Here is a 27,097-nt window from a genome sequence, read left to right on the forward strand (position 1 = left end):
CGCAAATGAAACGTATGTTGGAACGCAGCATGCGGCTAGGGGTGTATGTACACTGGCGTTCATCAAATATACATTGTAAGCATATTTTCAGAGTATTTTGTTCACAATTAATAGCTTTTCCATGATTTTGCTCGATGTAAAACTGGCAAACGACGCTCTATGGGGAATATTACAGCAGGAGGGCATATCAAACTAGGTAATGAAGTATCAAATTAGTCTTCCTGTATCACAGCCATCATGTGCTCCTCATTAAGGGCAGTTTGTCCCAGGATTGAGCTGGAAAAATAAGGTGCCAGATCCAGATAAACAACTAGAGAAGACGTCAGAAAAGTCTTTGGCTGAGAAATCACAGCTACTACTGGATTAGGCCACTTTTACTACTCCGATATGCTCTATTCCCATTGGGAAGCGTGTAGTTTCCGCCAATATAGTGTTGAGTCATCGTTCGAGAGGGACGGGACGGGTAGAGCACATGTGCAGCTGGGTAGGAACAGAACCAGCGAGGGGAAATCTAAACCAGATTGCTAGAATTGACAAACCACCACAAGTGATATTTTACGTAAAACCAAACAAACCCTGCCTCAGTCTATTAGTAACTCCCATCAAATTACTTGACTTCTTTCATGTATTATAAAATGTCACGAGCGAAGAGCCAGTGCTCTGATTTATTGTGACGATTTTGGAATGAGACTGTTTTATTTTGGCAGCGCTGTCCGATCACCTCCTTGAATCCACAAATCGAGTTCCAACCGCAGAAAGAGATGTGATCAATTTATTGTAATGAGAAGTTGAAGAGGGAAAGGGGCCTTAAATTAAGTTTCTGAACTTGTTTTTCAGGTTTGATGTTAATTTGTACTGTATACTGTGCATTCAGTGTGATTCTGAGTATGTGAAAGGTGTCTTTGCTCAAAGTATGATTTGTCATTGACATTTACTCACCATTTATGACTGGAGTGAAGACCGCCATGCCCTCAAAGTTCGGATCGCTCACAGTCTTATCAAGAATAAGGCCTCCGAAACTTAAATTGGAAAGAGTTTCATGAATTTTAAATGTTTAGATTAGTTAACCCACAAATTATATTTCTGTCATTGGTCATTCTGCCATAGTAAACGTTAAAGAAAATTCAATAAAGTGTTTTGAATTTACATCGTTTAATCATGCACATATTTTTTTGTTTTTTTTTAATCATTCTTAATCAGGAAACAATTTGCTAATTTCTAACAAGGAAATGCTCATGTAACTTAATTGGAATTAAGTTGTTTTAAGTGACCAACTTAATTGGGTCACTTAAAAACATAAAAATCATTGTATATGGTTCCCTGAAAAATTTATTTAATATAATATTTCTTATATTTGTTATATTACTGAATTACAAAGTTGTACTAGCTAGCTATGCAGTAAAGAAGCTATCACATGCTAATATGCTAGTTTGAGTAATATCAACAAAAATAACCTTTTCAACATTAAATAGTTCTATATATTGTAATGTTAGGGTAGGTTAGGGTTAGGGTTACACATAGAGATTTACATTTAATATTTTAGAAGAGAAACAAAATTGTGTTGTGCAGATCACAAAAAAATAAAGTGACCGAGTAAACTGAACAATCTCTATTTTTTTCTGTGAACTCTAAAAAATTATGTAAAAATTAAATGTCAAAATTATGTCACAGCTAATCATCTGGGTTCTCATACTTTCAGGCCAACTAATTTTCATTAGTTGTCCAATTATTTATGATAGTAAAAATATATAAAAATAAATTAAGTATTATAAGATTTAGTAATAAGGACTATTACAATAAGTTATTGGACAAGCATAAGAATAATATACAAACAACCTGGAAAGTACTTAATAGTATAATTAAAAAATACTGAAAAGTAGATTACCCACATTATTTTGTTAATGGTGATAAATTAAGTATAACTAAAATGAATGACATTTTCAATATTTTGTAAATATTGGGAGCAATTTAGCAAAAGTGATCGAGGAGCAAAGAACTGGGGATAGGATAGATTAAATTAATATTTCCAGTAATGATTATTCAATGTTTAAAAGGGGAGTTGACGAAAAGGAAATACTCGACATTGTTAACAACTGTAAGAATAAATATTCCATTGATTGTAATGATATTGACATGTCGTTAATAAACAATATGATAGAACATATAGTAAAACCATTTACACACATTTGCAATCAGTCCTTTTTAACAGGACTATTCCCAAGTAATATAAAAATGGAGATCGTCACTGTTTTTCCAACTACAGACCAATTTCTCTTCTTTCCCAGTTCTTGAAAAGTTTAGAGAAAATATTTGTGCACGGGCTTGATAATTTTATAGATAAACACTAATTATTGAGTGATCAACAGTATGGTTTTAGAACAAACAGTTCGACCTCAATGGCTGTGATGGAACTAGTAGAAGAGATTTCTTCTTCAATGGATAATAATGAATATAATGTGGGAGTGTTCCTAGATCCTAGCTAGTTCCTAGCTTTTGACACTATTGATTATGGATTACTAATGATGAAACTGGAGAGATATGGCATAAGAGGAAAAGCTTTTGCTTGGATAAAAGGTTACCTCGATGACAGATATCAATTTGCACAAATGACTAATTACTAAAAGTTACTTGTGGTGTTCCGCAAGGTTCGGTGCTAGGCCCCAAGTTGTTTGTACTGTACATAAATTATATTTGTAAAGTGCCTAAAGTATTAAAAATGGTTTTGTTTGCGGATGATACTAATTTATATTGTTCTGGGAAAGGTTTGGAACAGCTTCTGAGTACAGCGGAAATCAAACAGGGTTTTCAAAAAATGGTTTGATGATAACAGACTTTCACTGAATTTAAGTAAAACAAAGTTTATAATATTCAGTAATCGACAAGGTAACAATAAAGTGAAACTAATGATAAATACTGAGGAAATAGATACATTTTTAATTAATAGAAAATAAATTTTGGGGTGTTATAATTGATCATAAATTATGTTGGAAATCACATATTAATCATGTAAAAACAAAGATGTCCAAATCCATTGCAATATTAAATAGAATAAAACTTTATATATATTGTATTGTGCGCTCATAGTTCCATACATTATTTATTGTGTGGAGGTGTGGGGTCACACATATAAATCCAACTTAAATTCAATATATATATGTTACAAAAGAAAGCTATTAGGATTGTTAAAAGGGTTTATTATTACAAACCAACAAATAAATTGTTTATTAATTTACATTAATTAAAATTTGGAGATTTAGTTGAATTATACACTTTACAATTAATGTACAAAGTTTATAATAATATACTTTCAAATTGTATACAGAGGCTGTTCAAAATAAGAGAAAGTCAGTATAATTTAAGACGGTTGTATATGTTCAAAAAAGTAAGGGCAAGAACTAATGCAAAAAGTAGGTGCTTATCTGTTAAAGGGGTAAATTTATGGAATAAATGTGATAAGGAACTAAAAGTATGTAATTCACTTTGCCAATTTAAGAAAATTTATAAAAATAAGTTGATAAATTATATGACTCAGTATTCATAAATTGTGGTTGTATTGTTAAAACATTTAAGTAATAGCTGGATTGTGTATTTCTGTTTTGTTTGTTTTGAATTATGTTTGTACATTTTGGGAAATGTTTTTGTAATATTGTTTATGTTGTATTATTTAACTTAGTGAAAAGTGTCGCCCATTCAGTTAACTATGTATAAAGGGTAGGCCTACACCTTTTTCGGTAACTATGTATTTTTATTTATTTTGTGAAACGTTGTCTGTGAGGCCCGGAATAAAATTATTATTGACTGAAAAAAAAAATATTATTGATTGATTATTGATTGATTGATAGTGACTACACTTTAAACAGCAATTTCTAGCTAATAATGTTTAATCATTTTAAAGTCAATTTCTACAAAAAAAAAATGTATATATATCAACTGATTGATTATTAAAAAAAAAATTATAAATTTTTTATTTTCTTGATATTTATAGATTGTCTGTGGGAACCCTGCATCCTCTATTACAGGCCCAATTAATTTGTTATTAATGAATATATAACCATTTTATTGTTATTCTAACTCAAAGAAGACTGTCTCTGTATGCACATTTGTACCTGCTGATGGACATGGCCACTAAAACAGGCTGCCAGCCGGATTTCAGAACCTCTTTAATCTGTGGACTCCGTCTAGCGATGAGCACCCAGAGAGGAATGAGCAGCAGGAAGAAGACACACACCAACGGAGACAAGTACCACACATCTGGACACACACAAACACTGTAGATTACCCTGGTGACACATGCTAAACATAGTAAATAGTTAAATATTTCAGATAATGTGCTATGATTTGAGCAAATCCAGATTTTAAGGACTCTAGAGAATAAAACTGCATAGTACATGCATGTGTGATGTTTCTAAACACAAAGATGATTCCCACTCTTTAACCATGGAAACCATGTCACCTTAAAATGCACATCTTTGTAATAAAGTCATATTTTAGTGAATTTCTACTGCCCTCTTCTGGTACATTTTAAAGTGTTCATGCTCTTTAAGTAAGGGATATTTAGAGGCTCTAAAAGAAAAAGTGATTCATTTTTAATTGATTTAATTGTAATTTACAAAAACTTTTATAGTTAATATTTTAATATATATTTATATTTTAATGTAGATGTCATTTAATATAAATAAAAATAATAATACTTTATTATATATAATAACATATCACTTAATATATAAAAGCAAGTGAAAATTTAAATTGCACAATAATTTCTAAAAGTTTGTTTTGTTTTTAAACACTGCTTTAATCTAATGATTGTCAATAATTAAGACAATTAATTGTTAATAAATATCAGTCTTTTTTAACCATATGTAATGAACAATTTTTAGATTTTAAACTAGCAGTTATTAATACATGAACTAAAAGGCCCCACACCTCTGTACTGGAACAGTGTGCTGCTGACTCCAGCCAACAGAGAAAGAGTGATGAGATCTCCCAGACTGGCTGCTATCGGTGTGGCCACATTATCAGGGTTGATGCCCACTTTCCTGGAGCAAATGACCACACCAATCATCACCAGACCTGGACACAGATAAAAGCAGCAGACTCAGTAACTGACAGGATAATGTTAGATTTTAATATTCAAACAAATGTAAGATTCAAAGAAAAAGACTAAAAGATTGTGTTGCATTATCCAGAAAGGTCCTGCTTTTTGGAATGCAAATGCTTTTATTAAGCAGCCTATTAGAATGATTTCTAGAAGGATCATGTGACACAGAAGACTGGAGTAATGACTGCCATTCTTTTGGCTATTTTAATGGAAATGTAATGGGAATTCATGTTGTGCAAAGCAGCACTGTGTATAATACATTTCTGAATATTTTAAAATAACAAACAACACCCCGACTATGATTTCAGTGTTCCTATTTTTTTAATATGTGCAAACTGTGATGCATTATTTATTTTTATTCTTTGTTGAATAGAAAGAACACAAATTTTTGTATCAATGTAAACGTCTTCACAGTCACTTTTGATCAATTTAATAAAATCTTGCTGAATAAAGTTTTTTTTTTTTTTTACATTTTTGACTGACCCCAAACTTTTTAACTTATTTTTGTATATACTGAGCACAAAGTAATATTGGAACTTGATTTTATCTGCACTGTACATTGTGAAAAGATATTTTATTTATGAAATGTAATTTTTCCCTATGCAATCTTGGTTGCTTGTTACTACAATCATTTTAGAAGCAATTAAATATCTATATACGGTCATGGCCAAAAATATCGGCAGCCTTGGTAAATATGCATTGTTAATCCTTTTGATTGTTTATTTTAAAAGAATCACAAAAAATCTAACCTTTCATTGGATAATAAGAATTTAAAATGGGGGGAAATCTCATTATGAAATAAATGTTTTTCTCAAATATATGTTGGACACAATTATTGGCACCCCTAGAAATTCTTATGAGTAAAACATCATAGTCCAATCAACATAAAATGTTATGAATCTGCCTGGAAGAGGACATGTGTCTATATCATCCTAATGCACGGTGAGGAGGAGAGTTCGAGTGGCTAAAGACTCTCCAAGGACCACAGCTGGAGAATTGCAGAAAATAGTTCAGTCTCAGGGTCAGAAAACCTTAAAAAAAAAAAAATAGTCAAACAGCACCTACATCACCACATGTTGTTTGGGAGGGTTTCAAGAAAAATTCTCCTAGCTCATCCAAAAACAAACTCCAGCATATTCAGTTATCAGACACGACAGGAAGTTCAAATGGGGCTGGCTTCTATGGTCAGATGAAACTAAAAAATGAGCTTTTTAGCAGCAAACACTCAAGATGGGTTTGGTGAACACAGGGATAAAAAGTACCCCATGTGTACAATGAAATATACTGCTGTATTTGTGATGTTGTGGGCCTATATTTCTGCTGGAGGTCCAGGACATCTTGTTTAGACACATGGCATCATGGATTCTATCAAATACCAACAGATAAAAAATCAATAAGTGACTGACTCTGTTAGAAATCTTATAATGTTTGGATCTTCCAACCGGACAATAATCCAAACACAAACCTCAAAAACAACACAAAAACGGGTCACTGAGCACAAAACCAAGCTTCTGCTGGCCATTCCAGTCCTCTGACCTGAACCCTGTAGAAAATGAGTGAGGTGAACTGAAGAGAAGAAGCACCGTCATGGAGCTGTGAATCTGAAGGATCTGGAGTGATTCTGGATGAAGGAATGGTCTCTGAGCTCTCGTCAGGTGTTCTCTAACCTCATCAGGCATTATAGGAGAAAATTTAGAGCTGTTAAACTGGCAAACAGAGGTTTCAAAAAGTATTGAATAAAAGGGTGCCGTTAATTGTGGCCAATGTGTAATTAGAGAAAAACATTTATTTCATAATGACCCCCCCCCCCCCCCATTTTAAATTCTTATTATCCAATGAAAGGTTAGATTTTTGTCAATTTTTTAAATAAAAGATCAAAAGGATTACCAATGCAGATTAATTTTCATAGCCTTCTTTGATCATATTTACCAAGGGTGCCGATATTTTTGGCCATGACTGTATATTTGTAGCAAATGAGAAAATTATATTTGTGTAGCATAACAAAAACTAGTGAATCATAAACAATAAGACCTGTAATATTTATTAAGAAAGTACATGGTGATTTCATGGTATTTTGAAGAAATAAGGAGTCGTGTACCTAAGGACAGAGCTGCCACAAATGCGGTGGTAACGCTGCTAGCACACAGGACAGCCGCCTGGTCCAGCTCTACACCCCCTCTGGACAGAGCGCCAAGACCTACGGCCGCAAGAGCTGCCAGGAAGCCCACCACAGTGGCCTGAACCTGAGGAAGACAACAGAGCAGCTCCACAATCACAGCTGCTCATCAGAGCCTAAGATCATATGCCTTCATTCATAATTAAACGGATTAAAAATGTATTTTCATAATGAGTACTCATTGGTATTCAAGACCGAGGACTCCTGCAGAATGAAGTCTCATAGAGTAATTGTTCATATTCTTTTATATTTATTTAACACTTAATGAATGTTTGTTCGGTTAATTCATGTTTGTATTGTATAATTTATCTCTGACGGGAACTAAAGCCGGTTTCCAGTGGATTAGGTCAAATATCAATAATCTAAATAATATAAAACATCTGTGTGTTTCTGATTGAGCCACCTGAATGAGAGCAAGATTACAGGTCATCATCAGCCACTGCTGTTTGGGGTCGTCCATCTGTCCGGTGTTAGCCTGAGGAAGACGCAGTGAAGCAGATAAGCGCTTGAAGCATTTTAATTTAATCACGAGACACACTTGATCATCTCAAGGCCATTAAACACTAAGGTTACAGCTTGAGATAGATTATAAGTAATATATGCATACACTAATGAATATATTATCCAACTGGATAAGAGTTTTTACATACAGCAGTAGAGAGACGAGATGCTAGAGTCATCTCCAGGTTTCCTTTGAGCCCGACCAGAGCAGGTACTAGGATGAACACCTCTGTGATCACTTTAAACACATCCCAATGCTGAAACACACATACAGATGATATATAGAAAAACAGTCTGAAACAGTTAACAGGTCTCCATGATACAGAGGTTGACCTGGAACTGTTAAAACACTATTTATGAAATGTAAAGAGAAATGTGTAATTAAGCAATTAAAAACAACAAAAACAGATTTCCGTGGCATTTTAAAACCACAGTATATGGCACAAACACACTCAGATTTCAAAATCTTCTTAAAAACTGTAATTTGGAATTTTAAGGAAGTTTATTTTCAGGAAAATTTATTTAAAAAATTGTTGTCAAATATTTCATTATTACATGATAATATTGTCAACATATTATATGAAATTCAAGGTAGTATTTACTATGATTAATGTAATTTATGCAGATTTAAGATACATTTTAAAAACATTAAATAAAAATCATTAGCATTATTTTATTACAGTAGTACAGTAGATTTAATTAGATTAATGACACACTGGGAAAAGGAATATGCTTAATAAAATATTTTTATTTTATTTTTTTAATATCACCATGACAAAAAAAAAAAATCTTAAATCATTTAAAAAAATCTTAATATTTTCTATATATAAAATAAATTAATTCTGATTAATTTAAACATTTAAATGCATTTTTCCCTTTTTATTTGCAGCCATTTAATATATACCATGGAGAATGCTAGTATTTTGTTATGAATGTCGCAAAAGATTATCAAACTAAATAAAACTGACAAGCTATTTTTTGAATGCAGTCACTGAAGCAATCCATCCAAACGAACCCACTCAATGAAATTAATTAGAATAACCACTATTAATTTGGAGTGCAAATCACAATGATTTACATGTGAAATTGCACTCAAAATTGACACTGCATAACTCAAAGGGACAACAAACATAACAACAGTGGTGCAATAATACAACAGTAAACAGTAAAACAGTGATTCTCATTACCGATTTGAGCTGTGTTGCATGCTGGGAACTGAAGCCCCACACCTACAGAACATCGCATTGGCTTTCACATTCACTGCTAATGTGACCATCATTGTCAATATTTTAAAACTGAGTGACGTTTTAATGTACAAGCTATACACTGAGATGCTCTCAATCCAATGAAAGAGTACAGATTAATTCAAACTAGTTTTCAGATTTTTTTTCTGATACTTCCAGTCAAAACACAGACTAGTCATCAGCAAAGTCATAAATATCATCTCATAACGGGCAAACTGACAAAAGTGTCAGTGACTCACTGAATATGAATGGCCTCTTGCACTGAGCGAGTGTGCATTTATATTTAGTACGTGTCAGTATATGTGTTGAGCACTCCTCTCTTCTCAAACCCACTCAAGAAGTTAAAAATAGCCATAATGTTTAAATGAACAGATAAGAGACCGGTGCCAGCCAGCCAGGGGCCGGTATTTTTACCACAGGCACAGTCCAGGCTGTTTTGAGGGGTGTCACGTCACAGGCCCGTCTGGGATCTAGCCCACTTCTGCTATAGAAACAAGCTTTCATTCTCTCGCTCGGTCTATCTCACCCACCCCCATGAGAATTCAATTAATAGACACAAAACACAGTCCATGCCAACCGCGTCTATCTAGAGGACAGGAACACAAGGAACCGTTACTGGAAGCTAGCATGTGATTGTGAACTTGAAGTGTGCTGATATCCTATGAGACGACTGTATTGTGTTCAAAAAAAGAGTATGCTAATTGATAACTGAAATATCCAAATATGAAATATCCATAATATTTTGTGCTAGACTGCAATAACTTTAGATCTACATAATTTTAGTTAAAGTTTCAGTAATCTTGTAATGGTTTTTGCCATGTTTATGTGTGTGTGTGTGTGTGTGTATTTCTATTCATCTTTATTTTATTATTTTAATTTATTTTTTCATTTTTCATTTAATTTTTTATGTAATAAAATATATAATTTTAATTTCAGGAGTCTCATTAAGTTTTAATTAAGTTTATTTTATCCTTTAATACTTTACTTAGTTCCTTCTTTATTTCAATTAACAAAAAAAAAGTTAAAAACAGTTAGTTAAAAATAACAACAATGCCTTGTAAGTGGTTAAAAATGTAACATTTGAACCTTTTATATAAAAATATTTCTATAAAAATAAAAAAAATTAAATAAATTTTAAATAAATGAATTGATCAATTAACTTTATGAAATTATTATTTTTTTTTTTCATTATCAAGCTGTTGTTGCTGTCATGTTATTAAAGCATTAAGCCATTCAAAGCCATGCATCGCAGTGATTTTACCTAGAATAAGTAAGTTTCATTTTTTTTCTCTTATTCTATATATGGATAGTTGACTTATGTCCTTTGGTGTGACGGAAAAAGTTTAATAAATCAAACCTCTAACATTGAAGATAAACCTCTCACGTGCTATTTGTAACTCTAAGAATGAAGATACATTTTTCTCATATTATTTGTATGTGAAGTTTTTTTTTTCTACATTTTTGCTATGTCACACCATAGGACACAGTCCAATTTTTTTTGTCAACTACCCATATCTTATTAGCCCGGCTTTAACATTCAACTATTTCAACACTTATCCACTAACTAAATAAACTTAAAAAACGCTAATATCATATTTTTAGACATGTATATCATGATATTTCTGAAGTAACGTGAGCATAACATGGTATATGAATATAATAGTATTTACTAAAATACTGCAGTTACACATACTCCAAGGTACTTCAGTGAAAATCATGGCACTACCATGGCACATGTCCAAAAAAATTACTTTTTCGTATATCAAAATACCATGTTATTATCATCTGATCCCATGAACCATGGTGCCGCCAATGGTTATCAATACCGATTGGAAAACAGCATTATTTACAAATTCAATAATAGATACAACCAAGAAATACACCAAATCTAGATTAAGTCGCTCATACTTGGACAATGTCCATGACGATACCGGCCGCCACCATCCCCAGTCCGCCCAGCAGATAAGGCAGTAGGACCTGCGCAGCGATGAGATATGAGCTCTCCGGCAAGAAACCATGAGCCGAACGAGTGAGCTTGCAGGTGAAACCTCTGAGCTTCTTCCCCTGATAACAGAGCTCCAGCTCTAACTGAGTGACCACCATCTCTGTTACCCCATTCCCCAATGGTGAGGGCCACAGCTGAGATTGACGAGGGTTCCTGGAACCCTCCTAGATGGCTGAATGTTCCTTTTGTAATGTCTCGAAACTAAATAATAAGCTCAAAACAGGTTGGGAAGAACAATAATAATATGCTGACTCAGAAACCTGGATGTTCTTACGATTAAACGATGAGGCGATTTAGTATCTTCAGATTGTCCCACGATAGCAAAGGCCCAAAAAGTTGGCTGAAGCATGCAGTATATATATTTCAGTTCTTCTTGAAGATGTAAGTCATTCATCTAACAATGCCACATGGGTTTTCGAGCAAAATTCAACAGGAACCTTCACATTCAAAAAAGTCTCAGCTCAGTTGGTTTTCTGAACGCCAAAATCCACTTCTTGAAAAACTTCAAGACTTGCCTTATGCCTGATGAAATTAAGTATCTAGTTATTCTCCACGGCTGTAACAATAATTCCCAAGCTGCCTCTTTTTTCACACACAGGTCACTGGAACGTCCATGTACACGAACACTACGTTCTCCAGAGCGCGGCTTCTCGGTGAGTCGTGACTCACATGACAAACAGTCCTGTCCGTATCAGCGTCGATTTAAACTCCTCTCCATCAGGCCTGGTCTAACAGGTCCAGAATGTGACAGAAACACATGTTGAGGCTTTATTTCCACTCGTTCCTGTGGGCAGTCCTTTAGGCCCCCTCCTCACCAGCGCATCAGCTCCTCGAACAGTCACTCGTCTAACCCTTATTACTTCCCATCAATCGTTTCATCTGCTCAGAGTCTTGCGTCTGTCCCCCTGTCCTGCTCTCTGCTAATGTCTCCTCTGACGTATTACTGAACCTGTCTTATCAGCTGTGAATGGGCTGAGTGCTTGGCAGAGGGACGAGAGGGGGGAAAGGAAAACAGGAGAAGAAAAGATAGATCGAGATTGAACAAGTGTGTATACGAGAGACAAAGAGACAGATTGAGAACCCATGGGGTTGTAAGACCAGCGTTGTTCGATTAGTCACCACTCTACCGCTTGCCAGTACATAGAGGACATGTTGGAAAGAGGGGCACAATTCAGCTAAAAAAAAAAAACCCACTTGGTCTTGAACACGGCACAGTGATGCAGCAAATCCAGACCCACATCACCAACACACATCTCTGATCTCATTCATTAAACACCGTCAGGACACCAAATCTCTTAAGACTATTATATGACAACTGGTTCCAAAGGCACAGGATATATTATTCAATATTTACTTACTCTCATATGGAAGCCTGTTTCCGCTACAGAGTAAAAAAATAAAAAAGGTAATTGTGACTTTTTATCTCACAACTCTGCATTTATATCTCGCTATTTTAAGTTAACATCTTGCAATTCACACAATTAATAACACACAATTTTGACTTTATTTCTCACAGTTTTGAGTTTATATCTTGCAATTATGAATTAACATCTCACAATTCTTCCTTTTTTTCCAAGCAATTCCGAGTTTACATCTTATTTCCGAGTTGACTTATTTCTCGTAATTCTGGGTTTACATCTCGACTTTTTATTATTTTTTAAATCTCGCAATTCTGACTGATTTCTTCTGAGATCTGAGTTTTTATCTCTTGGTGAACATAAGGATCAATATATGTTTTGCCACATTTCATTTTCTAGTGACTGCAGTTTTCCAGCTTCAAGAAGGGACACGAGTCACCACTTTTACGCTATTTTGATAACGCTGTCCTATTATGTTTGTTTATTTTGTCCATTTTTGGAGCTTAACTGTCCTAAAAAGCTATTCAAAAACCGTTCATTCATAGCCTGGTCATTTTGTTAAACATCTCAATTTGTGTTCCACAAAACATACAGGTTTGCAATGACTTCAAAATGACATCATTTTTGGGTGAACACCTGCATTAATGCTTAATGATTGGAATGTTTTTCCAGTCCCTCGCCTTCCGAGTGAATTTTAATCATCACATTAATTTCCCTCACACTCTGCTTCCTGTAAGTGAGGACCATAAATATCAGCACTTGACATGCTGGATAATTAAAGTGGGCACATTAGCCGCTATAGCATCAACCTCAAACTATTGGAAAGTCATGTCAGGCTATAACATGTTACATAAACTTGCAGAAAGTTCTTCAAAAGTCTCTTACCTGTACACTGTCCAGCACCATGCCTGCCATCACCATCCCCATCCCAGCCAGCAGGTAGGGGAACAGCACCTGCAGGCAGATAGAAACGGCTGACTCATCCTCTATCTTAGCCTGGGCTGTTTTGGTCCTGTCCTCCACAGGCTTTTTGGGTGGTATGGCGGGAGGGGGTAACAGCAGGTCATTCTGCCCATCTAGACTGCCAGTCCGATCCAAACCACCCTGCCCCTTCCCTTTCCCCTTTTTGGGCTTCTTGCGGCCACCTCCTTTCCTCTGCCGAACTTCATCTCCTGCCATGGTGGAGTCTCCGATCCACTCCCTCTGAGCAACAGAAAGTCAATTAAAGACAGCAAATGTCCAGTGCTCTCTCCACCTTCAATACCACGACTGAGATGAGACCCTTGAGCAAGGCACCGATCCTCAAACTGCTCCCCGGGTGCCGCAGCATTGGCTGCCCACTGCTCCGGGTGTGTGTTCACGGTGTGTGTGTGTGTGTTCACTACTGTGTGTGTGCACTTGGATGGGTTAAATGCAGAGCACAAATTCCGAGTATGGGTCACCGTACTTGGCCACATGTCACTTCACTTTCACTTAAATGTTTATATCTTAAATGTTAAAAGTCAACACTTGAACACTAAAACTGAAACTAAAGGCCATAAAAAAAATACACATTTTCGTTATTTTAAGTAAACATTAACTCAAAAAAAAATTAATTTGTCATTTTATTTTAAAATGAAAAAATAAATAAAATGAAAATAGAAAACGGGTTAAAACCAATGATACTAAAATGACTCAAGCTACTTTTAAATAGAAATATAATGATACAAATAAACAAATATAATGATCTAACATGTATCAACAATCTGATCTAAAAGGTTTCACTTTGATCTCTCATCACACTGATGATATTCATGTTTTGGTCCATAAGCACTGATGACACGTTGCCATAGCAATATCAAGTCGCACATTCCCATAGATATCACTGACAAATCTCACAATAAAGCGTTCCTCTAACAAATAAATGTACGTCCACACGTGTGTGCATCGAAACGGAATGTTATTGATGAGAAGGACAGATGCGGAAAACAATGATGGTTTACACACGGATCATGATGGCTTGTGCTCCACATCAGCAATAGAAAGTCACGTAAAGAACAGCCTACCGTCTCAAATTAGCCCTTCTTTCGAGTTTATATTCATCACATTATAGGAAACTTCGCTTTCGATAACGATATTAATCACTGTAAATGCTTAAGCGCGTTGAATCACTACTCGAAATGTTTAACTTCCTAGATAGGAAACGAATTCACCAATAGTACTACGGAGAAAGCTTAGCTCATGAATATTTATTAGTCACGTGACGGGACGCGCCTGGTAGCTGACGAAGCAACGTCTGCATGCATAAATTAATATTCATGAGCAGATTCGTGATTTTGTCCAGTAATTCGACAGAAGACAACATTATAGTACTTTTGAAAATAATAAACTAACACAGTCTGTTGTTTTAAAACTTTAACATTTTAGGTTAATGTTTTAATGTTTACAAATTAGTTTGAGGTGCTTTTTTTCTGTGAAACGTCTACTCGGATTTAATCTACGCATATGTGCTTCTATCGTAGTGAATATTTTTTTACTATGCTTATTTACAAATAATAAATATATTTAAATATTAAGAGTAGTATGATATTCTCAAATCACAGGGTAGGGAGGAAGTCACGTGCTTCAAAAGGATGCCCAAATTCAAACCCAAATCTACTTTAAATTATGTCGTGTTTTTAGTTATACATTTCGTTTAATCTTTTTATACATACAGATGTTTTATTTAGTGCATAATGCAACCTTGTAGCCAGTGTTGGGGAGTAACTAGTTACATGTAACGGAATTACAAAATAAAAGTAATTGTAATCAGTTACAGTTACTAAGAAAAATTGAGTAATTAAATTACAGTTACTTATGAAAATGTTAATGATTACAAAGGGGGTTACATCTGATTTTTTCACACACAATCCCACATACAGATTTAATTGAGTTCTTTCATAAATTGCAGTGACTGCTCTAAAATATGAAACACCAATGTTTCAGAAGTTTATAACATGCTTATCCAATAACTTTTATATTTCCTTTAGGGTTTATTTTAAGGTTAACTGTTTTTTTCTAAGGCATTGTTTGATTACAGTTTCCCTGTCATAGCTATGCAAAGATTTGATTTCAAAAACAGTATCATAGCTATTAAACTATTTCTTGTTATGATTTTATATCTGTATTTAACCTCAGAATGATTTTAAAGGAAGTCAGAATTTTGTGGTGGCTGTGCTTCAAAGGGGACATCGGATGCCCATTTTCCACAAGTCGGTATGATTCTTTAGGGTATTATTGAAATGGTCTCAATGGTCGTGTAAAACAACACCCTTTTTACCTTGTCAAAAACAGCTCTGTTCACAGCGTCTCGTTTCGGTGCATATCTCTTTACATGCTAATGAGCACTGCTCACCCCGCCCCTCTCTTCTGTGGAAGAGCAAACGTGATTCGCAAATAATCATTTATAAAAAAAAAGTGAGACTTACTTCTTCTGGAGGAGCAGCTGGATCATGAACAATGGGTACTGATCCATCATTGAGTTTTAACTTTTTAACAAAACCTGCCTTGAATTTTCCCTGCCACGAAAGTGACGTGTGGCCAAGTATGGTGACCCATACTCTGAATTTGTGCTCTGCATTTAACCCAAGTGCACACACACAGCAGTGAACACACACACACCTGGAGCAGTGGGCAGCCATATTGCTATGGCACCCGGGGAACAATTGGGGGTTTGGTGCCTTGCTCAAGGGTCTCACCTAAGTCATGGTATTGAAGGTGGAAGAGAGTGCCTGTATTCACTTCAAAATCAAAATGGCTTGATAATTGAGACTGTTTAGATTTTTGGGTGAAAAAAGGAGTGAATTTTTATCATTGCAGGGTGGTTGTGTCCACACACTGCTAAGACACATTCATATGCAAATGAAGATATTTTGCATCCAATGTCTCCTTTAAAATTAAAATATTATAATCTTAATTCAAGAGATGAAGGATTTCAAAGTCAGTTATCAGTGTTGAGTTCTACTGTAAGGTTAACCCTGCCTGGTTTACATGTTTGAAAATCATTAACAGTTGAAGACAGAACTTTAGAAAAGTAATCAAAAAGTAATCAAATGTAATTAGTTACATTACTCTAATAAAGTAATTGAAAAGTTACACTACTTATTACATTTAAAGTAGGGTAACTTGTAGTCTGTAACCTATTACATTTCCAAAGTAACCTTCCCAACACTGCTTGTAGCGATAATTACTCAATTTGTAATGAAACACAATATTAAGGAATGAGAAAATAAACACGCTGTCTACTTTTAAAGTTAAGTATGTAATAACGTTACTGCTCTACCTTGCATTTTTTCACATTGCAGGTGTCCACGCATGCATCTAACTTCCAAAGGTCATGAAAAGTTGCATAACAGGCAGACAACTTATAATTGAGTGTATGAATGGTCCCTTTTATGGGACGCTGATAACACAAATCAATCTCAAATCCAGCTACGGTGTAAGTATACAGCACAGATTTTGTCCATGCAAATCTAACACTTAAACGTCTTACCTACCACAATGTCGCAAAGGAAAGGAAAGTCGTAAGTGACCAGCATAAATCTAAGAGGGCACCAAGAATAACAACGTGAAGTAGGATTGGAGGAGTCACAAATAGGGGGGCCTTGGAGAGTGTCTTAAATTTCATCCTGTTGGCAGTTTAGAACAACCCCCTCCTGTCTGACCTCATCTGCCACTGAGAACATGGTATTGACAGGGAAACCCACCGCTCCTCTCCCTTTAAAGAGCCAGTTAACCGCTTTCCATACACGTATCACAGTCACTTCACTGCCACCCAATTTGAAATGACAATGTTTGCATTCACAGGTTTTGAAAAAGCTCTTAGACCGCATTTGGTGGCGTAATTATGCAAACAACATAAAATACTACAGTGTTGTGTGCATACTGAAAATGGGCATTTTGTGCACAGTATATACTGTAGGAATAGTAAGTATATGTATTACTATTACAAATATTCTCTAAATATTTGAGAATGCCCAAAATATGCTTCTGCGTCCTGTGTGATATTGCAGTCATCCACTAGGTGGAAATAAAGTACAGCAGAACATGTGCCTCTGTTGCTGAATGGAAATAAGCCACATGAAGGTTATTTTGAGGAGAAACTGTGTTTTAGTAATTATGTGCAAACAGTACGTGGAAATTGAAATGAAACAGTTGAATTGCAGGGTTTGCATCTTAATCAAGAAACAGAGCAAAATAACATGTCGGTGGATGGATAACAAATAACAAGAACTCCCACAATGCCTAGTATGGACCTCTGACATTAAATACCAGACTAAAACGCAGTAAAACTGAAACAAACACACTCACATATACGCTGTAATTATGGGTATACTGTTGCCTGACAGAAGTGGTGGAAACTTGTCAGAGGTGCTAAATATAGCTGCTGTCCCTTTCCAAGGAGACACAGTGGACACCTGTCACACACACACGAACACTTACCCACAATGCTTAACTTTCACTTTACACCACCTCCCACACTCTTCCTTTGGCTTCAGACGTCCCAGCTGTTCTCCCCTTCATCTCAAACTTCAAAGCAAAAGAGAAGGAGCAAAAATGAAAGAATGTTATGCCGGGGAAAACGCACCGATCCTGTATCTATCAGTCTGTTTGACAACCAAGGGAAAAGCGCATTCTGTCGGTATATAATGCAACATTGCTTAGCGACAAAAGGGAGCATAATGCAGACATGCTTTACATGCTATACCATTTCTAACCCGTAAGTGCCCATCAAAGTCATTCATTCAAAAGTTGACAAGTGGCGGACTCTTCCCACTTCTAAAGCAGGAAAAGATGGCTAATTGCTTCCCCAGAGCAGATCACCTCAAACATACCCCATAAAACTGTCACATCAAAAGAAATCACAGTAACAAGTAAACAGGCCCGGTTTCCACAAAAATTACAAGGCAGTGAAGCTTTTATGAAACCCATAACTACATATGTTTAATCTCTAGCGTTCTTCACTAACATGAAGAGACTCCAACAGAGGGAATCGACAAGAGTTCCAAGAAACACATAACCCCTAACCTTTCCTGAAATGCAGTAGCTTTTCACATGTTAACAAGGTCTTAGCGGGTAACAGATAAATCAAAACTTATTAGATGGTTTAATAGTTTAAACTGAAATGGGATTAGTGTCAACACATTCCGAGGAGCTTAGTAGCACCTGGGCGGGGCTCGAGTAAAACCCTTGAAACGTTTCTCGCAGTCTCGATGCACATTCGATAAGAACAATCTAAAGCAAATTGGATCATTTACTGAAGCAGAAGCTACACCGTGATTGTGAACACTATACATGCTTCCTTCACCCTGAGATCAGGGCTAATAACAGCTTCTCAAATGACCTCTCAGCTCTGCGTTCATAGCGTGGTGATCATATGGCTCTGATTTTAGGCCTCTGAGGTCATGTTCTTGATGTGAAGGTCAGGAGCGTGACTGACAGCTTTCTACTTTGAGCTGTTAAAGATGAGAGGCAAACTTTCAACACGTACTTGCTTGTAACTCCATTAATTTATTTTGAGTGGCATCAACATTGGTTCCTGATCGAGCAATGGCACAGTTGTACCAAACGTGATGTCTCATGTTTCTGAGCCCTAACGTGCATGAAAACGTGGTTTGATCCAATTGAGAAAATGCCTGCCATGGCACATGCTGAATGAAGGATAAGTCTGGCACACAAGTCTTACTGTCGTAGCTGTCAAACAGCCTGCCAAAGAGAAATCAGTGCATTTGTTATTAGCAGATTTTGTCTCGGGATAGAATATGATCTTTGGTTATTACCAAATGAACAGCCTGTGAGATGTTCCAACAGAATGATGGCATGATTTTATTATAGGGACAATTCCCATGGAGAAACCTGAGGTTAAGTGCCTCCTCAAGGGCACAGTGGTGATGGCTTTTGGCTCGCTCCTTGCAGCGAATGAACCACAGAGGTCTGTAATACACAGAGCCCATAGCATTCCCATTCATCTCAATTGCAGACGCTCGGCTTCTGTAGCACATAACCCCCTTGAAGTACCATAAATAACAACGTTGAAAATTCAGCTTTGCCATCACAGGAATAAACTAGATTAAAAAAATGTTTGTCATGGTAAACTTTAGGTTGGCTTGAGAAAGCCTAACCTGAGGCTATGAGGCCGTTGTAAAACCTTGCAGTTTGAAAATTTAGATAGATAGATGTTGATAGCATGCTGCTAGCATTATGTAGCACATTGACAACGTGATTTAACAAGTTGTTAGCATGTTTCTAGCATGACTAACATGTTGTTAGCATGTTTTAGCTTGATTAGCATGATAGTCTTGCTAGCATGTTTCTAGTATGATTAGCATATTGATAGCAAGATTAGCATGTTGCTAACATATTTCTAATGTGCTTAGCATGTAGTTAACAGGTTTCTTGTATGTTTTAGCATGCCCCGAACTTTTGAACAGTGTATACAAGAGAGCTGCGAATGTATAGAAACTGACTTGATTATATCTTCATGGGAGTTTGACATTCGATTTTTCTCTTAATATTTATGGGTTGTGTTATTCACCTAAAATTTGGCTACTAAATATCATTTTTGGAGTGATGTTAAAATTGCACTGTCTGATTGCTTCAATAGAAGCATATAACATTAATTAATAACCTCCAAGCTCATGGTTCATCTGTCTGTCAAGATTTAATAATCGTTAAAAATTGATTTCTCTATGAAGAAAATTAATGGGATTTTTATTTCCAGAACCCAACCATGGAATGTTCCCGTTACAGGCTCTGCATTGTAACCACTACAACAAAACACCACCACATTACTGGCTATCTGTTAAACTGTGTGTATGGAGTGCACACATTATGCATGGATTCACAGTTTCCAGGATTAGCGAACATGCCAAGGAATTGTCGACTCAGTGTACAGAGTTCATTATAATGTAAAAATCATCCTGACTATGCCAATCGTGATGTTAGCCGCAGGGTAAATGCAGTGTAGCTGCTTTCCACCCTTACTCCCACATTTCTTCGCTTTCCCACAGCGCTGCTTACTCTTTCTTAGCGTGCTCAGATCGGCCGCAGCTGTTCGTGTAGGTCTCCACCCTCTCCAGCAGAGCTCCATTACATAACGTTACAGAGTGATTGATGAGCTCTCAGATTTCTGCACACTGCCAAGTGTCCATTCTCTCTCTCTCTCTCTCTGTCCTCGGTTCAGTCTTCTGCGTAAACTTTCCCATCTCTCGCCGCTTTCTTACCTCAATCTATTCTTCTTCAGAATAGGACAACGAGGAGGCAAAGCAAATCCTGCAGAAATAGAAATGATAAGACAGTCTGCTGGTGGGGCACAAGTGCAAATCTGAGTCATCCAGTTTTATGAGCTTAATCTCATTCATGTCACAACATGCACCAAGCTGATTAAATGACATGTATTGCACTTGCAGCACTCTTAGAAAACAGAAAGGTCTCCTGAGCAGAACTTTTTTCTAGCAATGTTACATTTCTTGCATTGCTGCTCACTCACTACTGGGTTTTCTGCAATGGCCCGGAGTGTTACTCAATTCTGATATGTGGCCAGACCATTAAACATCTGTTATCAACTTTTTTCCACTCTTATCAGATCAAATGTTTGAACTTTACTGTGCAGCAGAAGAAGAAAAAAAAACAAACAGACTTTGCAAGAGAAGAGAGGGGGGAAACTTCTGTAATGGGTTTCATGGGGACAGTGAGCCATTCTTTCTTTGACGTCACATCATTGAACAGGAGACTCACAGAACAAGCTTCAGTGCTTTTTAGGGACTGTTACAGCACTCATAGGTGTAGAGAGACATGTTCACTCTTAATCAAACTTTACCCTGAGAGGTGACAGCTGCTAATTAATATTCAGTAGTGTGTGCGAAGGCAGCAATGCTATTGCTTTAGCTCATAATTAGAGGTAAGGATTTGAATATTAAATCAAAGTACATTACATTTGAGCACATAACTCATCCTGCACTGTTTGTATTATATGCACATGAGCAATAGTTCAATTACCCGAATAGTTGTGTAGTGGCTATTATATACATTCAGGACATCAAACAAGCAGATCATAAAATGGCAAAAAAAAAAAAAATCTCATTATCTCAGCCATCGAGGGACCAGAATATCCTATTATATATAAGGTTTGTCATACTAGACAAAAAAAAGAGTAAAAAAAAAAGTAGTTGTGACATAAAGTGAAAAATAATAAACAGTACTTGGTAGTAACTAATTAAACATGGATTATGTAATCAGATTACCAAGAAAAACATTTAAAATTATATTACATTTCAAAATAGTCAAACTAAAGTTACTATTTATCAATAAAATGACTACATATTAAACATCGGTAGTAAAATGTTCCGAATTTATTGATTCTCTGATGTCAACTAATGGTCACATGCAGGTAAGCAACATTTCTTTAGTGATTTAAGTGATGTATTCCTTTATTTTACATTTTTATTATATATTAATTATTAGATTTTCATCAATACACAAACCCCCACAGTTACTTCATGAACCCAAGTTTGATAGATAGATCAATACAATACATGTGTTGAGAGTATTGGGTAGTATCTTTATGGTTTTAAAAATAAATTCTGTTACACTAGATGATCTCCACAATTATTTTCAGACATAGTGATGATGACACACAAGGAAAAGCTTACTCTTAGCCTCACTCTAAAACTTCCTGCTTGAGGTTATAGTTAACAACACCGCAAAACCTGGGGAAAAAAGGGGAAACTCATCTGGAACATCTTTGAGTTGCAAAACATCTCTGAGGACTCGTGAGACTCATCCTCATCCATACTTCATTTATAGCTGAATCTTTGAAGTCACTTTGTTTTAAAATCTAAGAATGCCTGGCTGTTCAATATTTAGTTTCTGTTGATTTGTCAAAAACAATCATCTCAATATCATCTGTATTTTTGTTGAGCCAAAGCAGATAAAACCATAAGAACCTCTTCCATCTGCAACTGGTTCTTGAAGTGTGTAATTTTTTCTCCATCAGCAGCAGCAAACAGAATTGAAGAAAAAAAAAAAAAAGGTTTTCAAACACTCCCTCATCTTTCATTGTCGATAAACAGGTCGCGCCATTTTGTCCATCCCAATTGGGCCAACCAAATAAACACATTTTAATTGGTTCTGCTCATTTGGTGCAGAAATGACACACTCCACATACAAACTTGACATTTTTCCTAATTTGCCAAAAATGTCATGTAGTGTTAATGAGGTTCACAATAGAAAGATGTGCAGATTCCAGTTCACTAGAAATGCACTTTCATTATTTTAATGTTGGCATCAGCACAGCTTTTAACAGCTCAGACCAGCTTTGTCATCTATTCGAAGAATCTACCTGTTTCTATATTAGTACAGTATTGATTTAATCTAATTCATTTGTTGCTCTCATGATCTTCATCAGCTGCATTAGTGGCAGTTGTAACAGTTACAGTCCCCTTTGAAAGTCTTCAAAGTCACCATGGTAGCAGGAAAATCTGTTCTTCATTTGATAAACAAACAGGCCCAGACTAGCCAAAAAGCATCCGACCATATCATTCAATCAATGGTGAAAAATCAAAGATTACACAGAGAGATTTAAAGGCCAGATTAAAAGCAAACATTGTACATAACACAACAGAAAATGTGTTGTTTACTTTTTCAACAAGCTTGCATTTTTGTGCACGTACACAATTGTAATAAATCAGTTTTAATCTTATTTTAAAATTCTATTTTAACAATAAAAAAATATTTTATGTACTATATATTTTGTTTAAAGTTCATAAAAGCAAAAACAATAGCTTTAAAGAGACAATTAGCTGTAAGTATTATGTTGCAATCATATATTTTGATAAATAAAATAATGATAATATAAAATGTCTTTGTAATATTTAAGAAAAATATTAAATAAAATTGGTATACAATAAAAAAACGTGATATTAATATGTACTGTGATGATGGTCATGGTTATCTCGTGACCATCAGTTCAAGGTGTTACTGTGTTTATGAATTTGTTGTTTATGTTTATGATTTGATGTGTGTAAGGAACCAATGTCTAGGGTTCAAATGGTGTCCTGTACTTGTGTATAAAAGGGGACGAGACTTTAAAGGTTTCATATGTTTTTATTTTGCATATGTTTATTGTGTAAGATATGATGTAATATGAATTGCCTGTGTGGTCTTGAGTTCAGTAGGGGAGTGTTTTGATGATGTGATATCCGAAATTCCTTTAATTGATGGTTATACCATTTATGGACACGGGGATTCATTTGAAGGTTTGGAAATGATAATTGGCTCCATTCTAAGTAGGTATTGTGTATGCTTGATTAACTGTGATATTCGTGATTATGATTATCAATGGAATGTGAATGGGTGAATATTGATGGGGGGTTAAATGTGTATTTTCTGTCATGGGTGTTAAGTGAACCCTGTGGATGGAATGTTCCCTGGGCGGCCATAGGCTATGATTGGTGAAGCCAAATGTCGCAGTTATGTAAGCTATCTGTTTGATGGGAGGTGAGCGAGTTGGGTTTTCCCTCGAAATTAGTGTGCAGGTGTTGCTTTGCTGCTCTTAGCATGTTTGATTTTTATGTTATGTTTTTTTTTTGGTGTGAACACGTGTGACGAGACAGCTGTCGAAATAAAATCACTTGGACTTGAAGACTGCCTTTGCTGTATGCAAATCTTTCTTGGGCCTTACGGCTAAAGTTGCAACTCAGTCTAGCTGCCAGGCGTCAAGCCAACCAACGTCTGGTGAAGGCGGTGTTTGAGACCCCAGTGGCAGTGTTGGTGACAGCATTCTGACATGTACATATAATGCAACATCAATAACACTTTTTATTCTCCAAAAAAGACCTCAAGAACTCTAAAAAAGGTTCTTTGCTGAGCTCGATAACCTGCAAAAAGCCATTAATGAACCTTTATTTTTAAGAATGCACAACCAATTGCGTTCACAATCATTCATAGAAGAAGCAGGCAAATGTCAGAGCGCCTCTATCTTCTGGTTGTGATTTGCTACAGTCATTATGGCATTAAAGCAGGCTGGAGGGTTGGCCATAGCCTTTCTTGGAACAGGAACATCAGCGTCCTCACACTCTTAAAGTGAAGGGGAAACACAGAGAGGGATATTCGGCACACGGAAGGGTAACATTAACCATGATATGCAAGATGATGTTGGCCTCTAGAACAGTATTTCTGTCTTCATCCAACTGCTATTACATAATTTACTCTGAGTGCTGCTGTACCTTCTTGCTAGCACTGTTCGTATGAACATTGCTGTACTGTTTTGCAAATGCTCTTGGGATCAAATCAATTGACTCTTATTCCTTGACCTTCATCCATTATGGCTGTATTTGTTCAGAATCCATAGGATCAACGGCCAGCAATCAGACTCATTTGAATCAGCCCCACTATCGCTCCAAACCATCAGTGTTGGACAACAAAATTACATACAATCTGGTGTAGTTTCAGTCCAAAAGCAGCTAGTGCTGGCTCTCCTCATACATACACATCTGGGCTCCATCACGCTTCTCTTCTAGCCATGTGGGAGTGTTTAATTTCTCTTTCCCTGACAGAAAAAGTAGTAAGAAGGTCTCACTAGATCAACTGGTTCCAACCATACAGTAAGATGATCTCGCTGTGACCGATGCAGACACAGACAATAGACAATGCGACTAATTCGCATTAATCTTTTCCTCCAAATTTTCAGGTTAGTATGGACCTTCATGCTTCCTTTTTATGATCTATGTTGAATGGAATTCACAAAAAAACTAAAAAATCTATTGAACTGGACATTTTTTTAATACGGTGCAATTTACAACAAACTTAATTTACATAAACGGATAGGAAAGCCTTTTTTCCAACTCAAAGTATTTATTCATTCATTCAAGTAGTAAAGTAAATGTATATTAAAGTCGCACTGTGAGATAAAAAGTCCCATTGTGATATATAAAGTTGATTGTAAGATATAAATTCACATTGTGAGATATAACTTCCCATTATAAGAAATACAGTTACATTTTGACTCACAGTGTAACAATGTGAATTTATATCCAAGTTATAAAGTCACATTATGAGATATAAAGTCTCAACTGTGATTGTTGCAACTGCAAGTAAAAGATAAAGGTACATTGTAAGATATAGTTACATTGTGTGATATAAAGTTACATTGTGAGGTATAAAGTTATATTATGGGAAATGAATTAGTATAAATAAAAAGTCCCAGAATGAGATATAAAGTTACTTTGGAAGATATAAAGTTGCATTATGAGACAGTTACATTGCAAAATACAGTATATAGTTACATTGCGAGATAAAAAACTACTGTATGAGAAACAAAGTTGTAATTGAATGTTGTGTTACATAATTATATTGTGAGATATACATTGTAAGATACAGTATAGTCACATTATGAGATATAAATATATAGTTACATTTTGAGATATAAAGTCACAAATATGAGAAACAATTGCAAGCTAAAGTCATATCGCAAAATATAAAGTTACATTGTAAGTCACATTATGGGATATAGAATTACATTGTAAGATATGAAGACACATTATGAGATATAATGTTACATTGTGACATATAAAGTCATATTGTGAGATACAGTTATATTGTGAGACATAAAATCACATTGAGAGATGTAATATCCCAAAATATAAGATATAACGTTACATATTGACTCACAATGTAACTTTAGAACTCAACTTCATATCAACGGTTAGTGTATAAGATGGTGCTGATAGCACATGCAAAAGTGGTGGTAGTTTAGTGAATTCCCTGAAATATCTGGCCTAAATGAGCCAAAGCTGTCAAATATGGTATCTACAATAAATTTACAAAGCATCACTTTAAAGACATCCTGTAAAAGTTCACACACCTTTTTGAAGTAATTTCTCAAAACCTTGTTGCTCACTCAGTTGAAGTTCAAAGGTCATATACACAATCACTGATACTTTGTTTTGCCTCGTCATCTGACGGTTGTCTCAGTGGGTGCTGGGAACGGCGTGGCCCTCCATTAGCTGAATGTGATCGCTGTGCTTGAAAATGAAACATCACTGAGGTTTCGCATGAATCAGTCTACACAGTTGGCGCTTTGGGTTCTGTGACTTGAGTCTCTGATAGCATTTCCCAAGAGCCAAACCTGCAGAGTGAGCAGGAAAAAAGAGCCTTTAACCGGAGGACTGATCTCTTCTGTGAAAAAGTCAAGCTCACTGGAGTGATATCAGTGCAGAAAGCACACCCACGTCCCACTCCAACCTAAACAAACCTAAGAAATAATGAGGTACACAAGTCAAGAAACCGCTGACGCTCAATGAAAAGGGAAGAGAGAAAAGATGCAGGAGACAGATAAAAAGCCAGGAGGGCAAGTTGCCAGACCTCCTGAAGCCAAAAGTTTAACGCTTCTGGAAGCTTAATAATGTCACCTTTCAGAAAACTGTGAACAACAACTGTTCTCAATCAGCGGGGTGGTGAGGCAGAATTTGAATTAACTTTAATTGAAATAGCACTTGCATTTGGGTTGACCCGCAAAAGACTAGTAAATAGTGTGGCAGAGGAGTAGAGGAAAAAACTGTACTTAACAACAGTTCAAAAACAAGATGATCTGATGCCAAGAGTAATGAAGTGAATGTGTTAAGAGTCCAGAGTACTTCTGAGCTTTAAGCAGTAAAGGTGTGTTTGAAGAGGTGCTTCAGAAACAATGTTTTTAAAAAA

At 35.8% G+C, this 27,097-nt stretch overlaps 1 protein-coding gene across 4 annotated transcripts in view; it reads right to left on the reverse strand.

Annotated features, from left to right (window-relative positions):
• LOC306860765 (solute carrier family 41 member 3-like) overlaps window positions 1–26,594 on the reverse strand; it is a 29,454-nt gene extending 2,860 nt beyond the window's left edge. Inside the window, exons 1-9 of one of the 4 annotated variants that reach the window (XM_079402655.1) lie at window positions 26,262–26,594; window positions 17,843–17,929; window positions 13,268–13,585; window positions 7,925–8,032; window positions 7,678–7,749; window positions 7,197–7,341; window positions 4,924–5,070; window positions 4,107–4,251; window positions 940–1,019 (exon numbers count right to left, since the gene is read on the reverse strand). In XM_079402655.1, coding sequence (XP_079258781.1) covers window positions 940–1,019; window positions 4,107–4,251; window positions 4,924–5,070; window positions 7,197–7,341; window positions 7,678–7,749; window positions 7,925–8,032; window positions 13,268–13,561 — 991 coding nt within the window. In that variant the 5' untranslated portion in view covers window positions 13,562–13,585; window positions 17,843–17,929; window positions 26,262–26,594. Of the gene's footprint in view, window positions 1–939; window positions 1,020–4,106; window positions 4,252–4,923; window positions 5,071–7,196; window positions 7,342–7,677; window positions 7,750–7,924; window positions 8,033–10,927; window positions 11,976–13,267; window positions 13,586–14,427; window positions 14,579–17,842; window positions 17,930–26,261 lie in introns of those variants that run through there. The other 3 variants (XM_079402654.1, XM_079402656.1, XM_079402657.1) reach the window with 3 other exon arrangements.
• Window positions 26,595–27,097: the final 503 nt, after the last annotated feature.

The sequence above is a fragment of the Barbus barbus genome (assembly GCF_936440315.1).
Source record: "Barbus barbus genome assembly, chromosome: 41".
NCBI classification, from domain to species: domain Eukaryota; kingdom Metazoa; phylum Chordata; class Actinopteri; order Cypriniformes; family Cyprinidae; genus Barbus; species Barbus barbus.